The 9,607-nt window shown below is 35.5% G+C and overlaps 1 protein-coding gene across 2 annotated transcripts; it reads left to right on the top strand.

The window, feature by feature from the left end:
* Positions 1-684: 684 nt before the first annotated feature.
* On the top strand, positions 685-3,243 carry LOC113727436 (uncharacterized). Of its 2 annotated transcripts, none has more exons than XM_027251599.2 (2): positions 685-1,167; positions 2,087-3,243. In XM_027251599.2, exon 2 carries the CDS (start codon positions 2,143-2,145, stop codon positions 3,067-3,069), a length of 927 nt encoding a protein of 308 aa, XP_027107400.1. In that variant the 5' UTR covers positions 685-1,167; positions 2,087-2,142; the 3' UTR covers positions 3,070-3,243. The 2 variants fall into 2 exon arrangements, with proteins under 2 accessions (XP_027107400.1, XP_027107399.1); XM_027251598.2 differs by having other exon boundaries at positions 686-1,167; positions 2,103-3,243.
* The last annotated feature ends 6,364 nt before the right edge of the window (positions 3,244-9,607 follow it).

Here is a 9,607-nt window from a genome sequence, read left to right as displayed (position 1 = left end):
AAATTGAGGAGTAACAAGTGAGTTTGGACTAAACTCAAATAAGTCTTAAAATCCAAATATTTTATGAGTTGAGTATAATCTTCATATTTATTAACCCGAATCTTGTGGCCCGAACCCTAAAAGTATTACAAATTAAATGAATTGAACTCTGAACTTATGAAAGTCCGACTCATATGCCCCGATTGACATACCTGGAGACATCCTTAAAATTTTCTTAGATTGGGTTTCAAGCATGGAAGATATCTATCTTGTTCATATTTTTTGTTGGACTAGTGAAACTTTTTTTCATATTGGTCCAATTATCAATTATTTTGAAATAAAATTCAAGAAATTGGTCATAATTATCTCTCCCCCACACCTTCTCACAAAATCATTTTTGCCTTGTGGGTAGTTGTCACAGAAGTTAGTTTTAAAGAAAAAAAAAAACATTGTGAAGGGTCAATAAAGATTGAGTTCAAGCTCGATAAATGATCAAGTCGAATTCAAGCTTTTCATTCAATATATCGATTGAGTTTGGGTTCAAGTAAGTAAGGTTGTAATGAGCTTGAGTTTGGAACATAGTGACATTGAAGTTTGACTTGACTTGAAGAAGTTTTTGACAATGGTAAAAAGTTAGTGAGAAATGATGAGAAACTAGCCTAGACTTTTTGTTTTGCAGGTATTTCTTTTTTTTGCCCTTTCCTTCGATTAAAATCGTGCAGAAGAAACAACCAGTTCCGGTTCCAATTCCCAAATGAAGAACCGGAATCGTGAACCATGTCCTGTCACAAATTCCGGTTCTAAGATCGATCTGTTTCCGGTTCTATTCCTAGTGCGATCTCCGGTTTGAACCGCACTGAAACAGTGGCCTATGAAACGGATTGACACATGAGTGGCCCATTTCTGTTGGGCTCCGATTGCTTTTTTCAGTGTTGCCCAAGAGAACGATTCATACGTGGCTTACGACTTCTTTCTTCGCCACGGTGGCGAAAACGTTGAAAGGAAATTGTCAGATACAGTTAAAGTGGCTCTCGTCCGTCTCTTTCCGTCGTCCATCGTCTAACTCTGCATTTCAAGGTCCCGCGAAGGGCTAAAATTAATTCTTGTGCAAAACCCAGAAATGTTTACGGGGCTTAGCCATTTATCCAGCAGCTGAAATCTATATCTTTGTGTTTTTTTCCCTCTCAGGTATTATAACAAATACTTAGTGGGCTTCAAGTTTACTCCGTCTTTTATACCCAAATATTGTGTGAAGAATATATCTTTTCATTCTCTAAAATTCATCATGTATTGCTTTGGTTGTTTTCTTCTTGTTTAACAGCATTTGATTTGCTTCTGTAGTGTGTTTTGTTAATGTACAAATGAAAGAATGAAAAAAAAAAGATGTGAATTTTCATCTTGTAGATGGCTTAAGATGCCTTTCTATTCTTGGGTTGCCTTTTAGTCTAATGGGCTTTCAGTTATTTTGACTTTTGAGTTTTGATTGGAGAATTTGGACCTGCAATTTGAAGACCTGAATTTAAGGGCGTAAACATTTAATTGAGACCTTATCGTGATAAGATTCTACTGTATGCAGTTGTTCTCAAGCGGGTTAGTTAGAGTTTGTTGGTCTATGGAAGTTGGTTGTGTAATTCTGTGATTAATACTCATTATTTGAGTATTTCAGTTCAGCAGGTATTTTTGGTTGGAAAATTGTGTTGGATATAGACTTGGTAAAATATGGAACATACACTCAGAAGCTACTTGATATTGCCTGATGAGACCCTCAAAAGTATCTGTTGCTTTTTGATTATTTGTATATCCTCTTTGGCTCTGTTAACTTCATTTCAGGACACCATTTTTATTTTGTTCATTTTTTTTATAGTTATTTTACCAATTTTCTATGTTTTCAAGCTCCTTTGTGAAAGTCTACTGATATTAAGAGTGGCAAATATAGAATTATTGGTAGTTTGGGCAACATAACTGTTTGTTGTTTGGGTTCTTTTGAGATGATCTTAATGTACTATAAACTGAGATCTTTTGTTTTCTTTTATTGATGAGAAGTTATGTGGTTATATGCCCCTTATTTTTCTGTGAATCTGAATTTCTGATGTCCCTCTAAATAAAGAGCTGTGGCTTTGTAGGAGTATCTATTTATTCTAGACGCTGTTGCTAGTAGCTCTGATGACCAATGCCTGTATCACTAGATTCAATAGCTTTCACAAGGCAACGGTGGCAATCCCTCGAAGAAGAAAGTTTGGAATTGTTTTTCTTAGATCATTTTGCACGTGTGCATCAGCATGTCTCTCTCAGAGTGTCCCCCTTTTTCATCACCCTTCATTATTCTTGACTGCACACCTCAAGGCCTCAGATGCTCCACAGCGTTCTGATGAATGGTTTGCACTTCGCAAGGACAAGTTAACTACAAGCACATTCAGCACTGCTCTGGGATTCTGGAAAGGGAATCGTCGGTACGAGCTCTGGTATGAGAAAGTGTTTTCACCAGATGAGCAACTAGTGGATGCTTCTAGAAGGTATGCCATGGACTGGGGTGTTCTGAACGAAGCAGCAGCTATAGAGCGCTACAGAAGCATCACTGGTCGTGATGTTAGCTCCCTTGGTTTCGCTATCCATTCAGAGGAGCGCTTTGAATGGATCGGTGCCTCCCCAGATGGACTTCTCGGTCACTTCCCAGGAGGTGGGATTTTGGAAGTGAAGTGCCCGTATAATAAAGGAAAGCCAGAGAAATGCCTGCCTTGGAAAAGAATGCCCTACTATTACATGCCTCAAGTGCAGGGTCAAATGGAGGTAATGGATAGGGAGTGGGTTGATTTGTATTGTTGGACTCCTAATGGGAGCACAGTATTTCGGGTATGTAGAGATCGTGAGTATTGGGAATTGATACATGGCATCTTGTGGGAATTTTGGTGGGGAAATGTGGTTCCAGCAAGGGAAGCTCTTTCACTGGGGAGGGAGGAGGAAGCCATGTCACACAAGCCAACACCAACGCATAGACAAACAGGTCTTGTAATTAGTAGAAGCATGAAGTTGGCTGGTGAGGTGAAGTTGTTGTGCAGGGAAATAGCAGGCCATGTTGAGTTTTTTCGATGATGGGCTTTTGTGTTATGCAAAAATGATTAACATCTTCATGAGGATAGTTGTCCCTTAATATGGCACCTCAATTGGTAAGTTAATTGTATATCAAGGTTATAAAATATGGTGTAATAGGAGGTGACGCTTGATTTGCCGGAGTACCATGTAATATCAAATTTATTGATTCTTCCATGCAGCTGTCTTAATCTAAGCATTTTTATCTGAATATGCACTTAAATTTAGTCTTCAACGACAGAAAAATCACAGCTAATGTTTTCTGTAGACCAAAAAGAAAAAAAAAAACTTTAAAGAGTCCCGACTCTAGAGTCTAGACAGCCTAGTTCCAGGGTAATGAAGAGAATTTAAATAATCAGGGGATTGGTTTTATTTGTTTGAAATGTTTTTAGACTTGGAATTTGTGACACTTATTGGAAATATTCATCAGGAATGATCATTCCCCTGATTTTAGACCTGCTGTGTAGAAGAGTGAAAGTATTGGTAATCAACCTGTAACTATCCTGTCTAGGCAATGTGCAAACTGCTAAAAATGGAAGTCTGAGGAGACTGAAGAAGAATGAATGTATATTCATTGGGGACCTGTGTTGGGCTGACAAGCAGATGTTATACCTTTGGGGGAACCTTTCTTGGGCCGGAGAAGGCCTTTCTGACAACCAGAAGATTGGAAAATTTGACCATCAGCAGGGTTGATAACATTGCGAGAAATGCTTTTCCCAGCTTTTTAGCAATTTTGTACTTATTATGGCATTGTCACTTTTCAGTGGCCATAGAATTTGAAAAATCCTGCAATCCAATTTTTTCATTGCGTGCTTGCGTGTGTGATTTCTTTCTTCTTCTTTTTTTTTTTTTTTTGTCCTTTTGTTTTTAGTTTGGTTGCTTGTATTGATTTCCTTTGCTTTGTTGAGGTCATCGACAACTGGGAATTCAGTTTTATTATGGATGTTAAGAACTTACATTAGGGGTCTGTTTGTTTCAATGTAGAATATTTTCCCTAAGAAAACATTTTCAATGAAAATTCTTTCTTGGAAAATATCTAATTTTCCCTTCATTTTCTGGTGTTTGGTGCAATTTTAAGAAAATGTTCTAAAAAAATTAAAATCCTCCAACGACAATATCGTCCCGGATTTCTCTTTTGCTAATTGCTACTACTAATTATCATTATCTCTACCCACCTCATCAGCCACCACAAACAATCCCCAATCCAAATCCTTTCAAGTCTCAAAAAATAAATCAAAGACCAGAACCAGGAATTCACAATCTCCCCAAGCTAGTTGAGTGTCATTGCAATAAAAAGTTTAAATTATATGCTTACAGCTGATTGAACCATTATAAGAAATAAGCAATTGAAATTTGATGTTTATTGTAGTAACTCTTCTTCTAAAAATGTTCCTCCTGCCTCCATTGGCTTCACATTTTTTCCTTTCTTCAAAACTTCTCAATGCAAGCCCATTCTAGACCTAGAGTTGTATAATCCATAAATGTGTTTGTGTGGCGCAAGATTACGGGAACAGTAGAGAGGAACATGAGAAAGAGGAAAGCTCGAAGAGGTGCAAAGTTGTGGGATTTGCAGAAGCAAGTGCAGGAACATAGCTCTTGATTTGATCTCTGTGGTATAGTCCTTGATGGCTTTGTACAATAGCCAAGTGCCGAGGAAACTGATAAGTCGCGATAGTTGTTGGAAATTAACTTCCGTATCTTAATTCCGGAGGTCATTTTACACCAAGTTATGTAAAAGATTTTCTACCAGAAAAAATTTTCCTGACCTCTTTTGCAGCCAAACACCAGAAATTGAAGAAAATATTTTCTGGAAAAGATTTTCTGTCCAAACAAACAGACCCAAATAATCTGTCATCCCTCTAAAGTCGTAAAACATGTTTTTTTTTAATTTTTATTATTTGTGTTGTAAAAAAAAAAAAAACAGTTTTATTCTTGTATGTAAAAGGTTTGGCAACAAGATTGATGATTGATAGGGTTTTTGTAAAGAAAAGGATAAGAGATGACTGGTTACTTAAAACTAAAGTTCGTAGGGTATTTGTAAAGAAAAGTATGAAAGCCTTGCAGTCTTAGTTAAAGCCTGAATTCCTAGGGCATTTGTAAAGAAAAGAATCATCTTAAGCCTTAACGTCCTCAAGCTGAGTCAAGCATTTTACTTTCTGTGTTGTCAAGTAAACTAAATACATTATTCTTGTACTTAAAATAGTTAACTACAGTTTTTGGTTTAGAATTTAATGTGATTGACCCAACCATTTTACTGGTTTAAACAAACAAATTTCTGGTTGTAAATGCTTTACCATGATTAAAAATGCTTTACCATGATTAATGGGAATCAAATCAAGATTACTGAACCAGATACTTTGCCATAACAATTAACAACACAATTGGGATTTATTTTTGAGTTAATGCAAAGAACAACTATTAAGTCCATTTCTTATCTGTATTTGGCATCAATCCTAAGTTAATCACAATTCTCACTCACATGGGTAATTCCTAGGCGGAAAATTTTTTTAAGCCTCTATTTAATTTGAACACTTTTTTCTCTTATATTTCAGAAAAGATCAAAAGTGCAACTCCAATTACTAAATTTTATCTATGCCTCATAAGTCAAAAGGGAAACGTCTTACTAATTAAACCATTGAAAAAAAGAAAAAGAACTTTTTTTCCATTCTAAGATTTTCCAGCCTTCGCACTGCACAATTAAAAGATCTAAAATTACGTCCAAATTTGATGACAATGCAATAGTATGTAGACATATAGGACACCTTGGGTATAAATTATATAGTTCCTTTTTAGTTTTACCAAAGGTATGATTTTGTACTTTTAATGGCGATTGAAGGCAAATCCTAAGCTAAGTTGGGATAGCACTGACGATCTCAGATAATGAAATAAATTACATGGGAAAACAGATTTTTACTTCTTCTTCTTTCTTTTTTATCATTTTTTTGAGTATGTTCTCATATTCTTCAGCTTTTCAGAAAGCCGAGGAATAAGGACTTTAGTTTAGGAGGCAAACAATCAAAAACATAAAAATAACAATAAATAAAAAAAAAAACAATTTTAAGTTCAAAACTTACAATACAATAAGTAGTATTCAAATGCTTTAAAATGCATGTTCTTAACGTTAGCATTATCTAGGTAACAACTTAATAACGTTTAAAGTCTCTATTCATTGGGGCGGAACATAGCATTTCTTTGGATCGGTTACTATTTCAAATTCTTTTTGATTTATTATAAACATGTTTTTCAATCACCTGTTTATCTTTTAAACAAATCTTTTTATTTCACGTATACCAATCCAAAATTTTTTTCAAATAATTCTCCATCTGAATATAATCTACTTATTAAACTTGGCCCCCAATAGTTGAATCCTGTCATAGCCACGATTCCAAAATCGTCGATTTTGGTTTAAAAGCCTACAATTCTGATTCTTCTGAAAAATGGAACCTAAACTAACCCTTGTAGAAACAACTATTGTTATGGTTCTTAGACTTTCGATTCTGGTCCGATCTCAGTTCCAGTTTTATTTTGGTTACTATTCCGATTTCCTTCAGTTATGATTCTAATTCTTTTAGTTATGCTTAAACACTTGCTATAAAATTAATTCTGAAAAAACATGACAATGAATTTAAAAAAAAAAAAAGAAATTTATTAAATTATCATGTAGCTCCAATCATAACCTAACAATCCATTGTCCCAATATTTATTCCGGTTGAGATCTTCGATACCACTATTCAATACCAAATTCAGTATCAGTTTTACTTATAAAATTTATTTAAATTTTTAAAAAATTAAAAAATATGTGACAGCTTAAATAAATAAGACACTTGACATAAATATAGAAGTGACATTGAATTACCATTAAAAATCGGCACCGAGGTTCCCAAAGTGATATGTGGAACTCAATGTTTTCTTTACCCTTACATGATATGTGAAATTGGTACTGGCTGAATTTGATAACGGATTGTGACATTAAGGACCCCAACTGCAATTACTCCTATACTAGGAGGTGTACACCGCACATAAGACTGGCATGCCTAGTTTTGCTCAATAAGCTAATAAGAATCTAGAAAATAGAAAAAAATGAAATCGAAAAGTATAATAAAGGACATAATAGGCTATTGATGTAGTAAAGTTATGACTAAAAACAGATAATAAATAGATTATAGACTGTCGCTGTAGCAAAGGTACAAGTAAAAATAACACAACAAGTAGATAGTCAGTCGTTCATATTGAGATTGTTGATGTTGAGGTTGTCAATATTGAGAGCTTCATCCATAGGTAGTGATTATTTCATGAGCTACATATCTGGTCAGTCTAAATCTAGAAGGAGAAGGCTTGATGTAACATATAACCATATTTCCCTGTAGAGTAGTCATGAGATGTTGAGTTAAATCTACATTTTGGTGGAGATAAAAAAAGAAAGTACTATAAGCTGTTGAAGAAATAGAAGGAAACAGTTATTACATAAAAAGAAATGATAATAACTTCTGTCTGTAAATAGTAGAGCTTGAGTGGCCTCCAAATAGCCTTGATCAGCTTTATCCCTCTATAATCACCACTCTCATATGGCTTCTGAATCAGTTTTTGCCACCTATAACAAGCAGTAAACAAATTTCAGCAAATGGGAAGAGCGAGGGAACAAGCTCATTTGCATTATAATGTTGATTAAAAAAATAATAATAAACAAAAAAAAGATTTGGCCACCTTTAACTCTTTGAACAATTTTTCTAGGAAATGTAACGCAAAAACTGAATAGTAACTGCTTGTTTTTCAATCATCTCGAGCATCAGCCATAAAATTGTCAAAAAAAAAAAAAAATATTAAGCTCACCAAGCCTAGTTACACCATGGTTCAACATGCAAGAAGCAAAGTAGGTTATAAAGGTCTTCCAACTTGTTCTGCAGCAATTGATAATGACCTTAATTGATACATGCTAGACAATAGCCAGTGGTTTAATAACAATCACGAAAAACATTACTCGGGCACTTGTTCAACTAATGCCAGAATTCTTTGCTGCTGCCATACCTGAAGAGGGGTGCCAGTAAGACACCGCCTGCAATAGGATGACAATTTGAAGGCAGCCTGGGCACCTAGAGTTTTAGAGGACTTGATGGTATGAGCTTCATCTAAAACCACTCTGTACCAGTCAACTCTGTGGAAAATGCTATTCTCCCCATCCTGGTTGAACATATAAAATAGTAATCAATAAAAATGTTTCAACAGGGGAAAAGAACAAGCAGCATTAGCAATTGGATTTAAGTGGTGGAAACTAAAAAAATGGACATGGCCAGCTTTTCATTCTTATAAGCTGCAAGTCAATGGATTTCAGTGGTGGAAAGTAACAAAAAATGGAAATAGCTAGCTTACATTCTTACAAGCAGCCGTTAAGACATCGTATGTGGTCAAGATCACGTCATGTTCAGCAATCACTCAAGGGTCACTGCTCCGATCCCCACCAAAAAAGACAGAAACGGAGATACTATCTGGCTTTGAGTGTGTTTCAAGTTCATCCTGTTCATTCAGTAAATTCTTATTCAGAGAAGATGACAGTATATCCTTGTGCCTATCCATTAACTAACATACGATCAGAAAATTAGTAATGCAGTTTCAGAACAATGTAGCTAAACCTATTCAGAATGCATAAAAACTCAGAAAACTTTGTTATTCTGGCTGAATCAAATATATTATAGGGACTCACCTTCTACTGGCCAAGCAACGCCATAGGACAAATAATGAGGGTGCCGTCTTTCACTTTTCTAAAAGGTTTGAGATCAGATTCCTTTTTCTTTTTCTTGATGTACTATGTATCACCCTCACTTTTGGCAATCGATTCTTGATCCTCAGGGTACCTCTGCCTTGCCTTGCAAGAATCAGAGCAATAGTCATCACAGTTTTCCCAAGCCCCATTGCATCTGCCAAGATCTGCAGAATATTATACAGCTTAGAATATATAATAATTAACATTGATACTCAAATGGACAGTCAGTAACAGCAGCAAGAGAAACTTGCCCCTCCTCTTACCATCCGTGTCGCTGTTGAAAGTTGTGTTGCAGCTTCCCGAGAGAAAATGTTAACATATATTGCGGGAGCCCTCTTGAAACAAATGATCAGATAGTAGCATAATCAAGCTTAATGCAGTTAATGCTCAAGGATTTTATAAGCAGCTGCTTTTTTTTTTTTTTTAATATTTCAAGGACAGAAATACATATTCATCACATATACGATATGCTCCCCAACAAGGATGAAGCGTTTTTGCCCCCTTTCAGCATAACCTACATATCAACTAACCTGACTGCGTCGTTCTTGTCGGCATAACATTTGTATGATCCTTCGTTCGAGTTGTAAAACCAACAGGAATATCAGATGATTTGCTGGTCCCATCTTTGTTAGTCGACACATCATTTATTATTCGAGAATGAACCACCACATTTTTCTGAATCGATGGGATATCTGCAATGGCAAATCCTAATAAGGTGCCCAAAAGACACAACATTATCTTAGAAGTGGAGAAGAATTTTGTTTAAGTACCGGAGATTGAACA

This window comes from Coffea arabica, chromosome 2c (assembly GCF_036785885.1).
Source record: "Coffea arabica cultivar ET-39 chromosome 2c, Coffea Arabica ET-39 HiFi, whole genome shotgun sequence".
NCBI classification, from domain to species: Eukaryota; Viridiplantae; Streptophyta; class Magnoliopsida; order Gentianales; family Rubiaceae; genus Coffea; species Coffea arabica.
The sequence above is the reverse complement of the archived record's forward strand: the minus strand, read 5'-3'. Positions and strand labels throughout refer to the sequence as shown.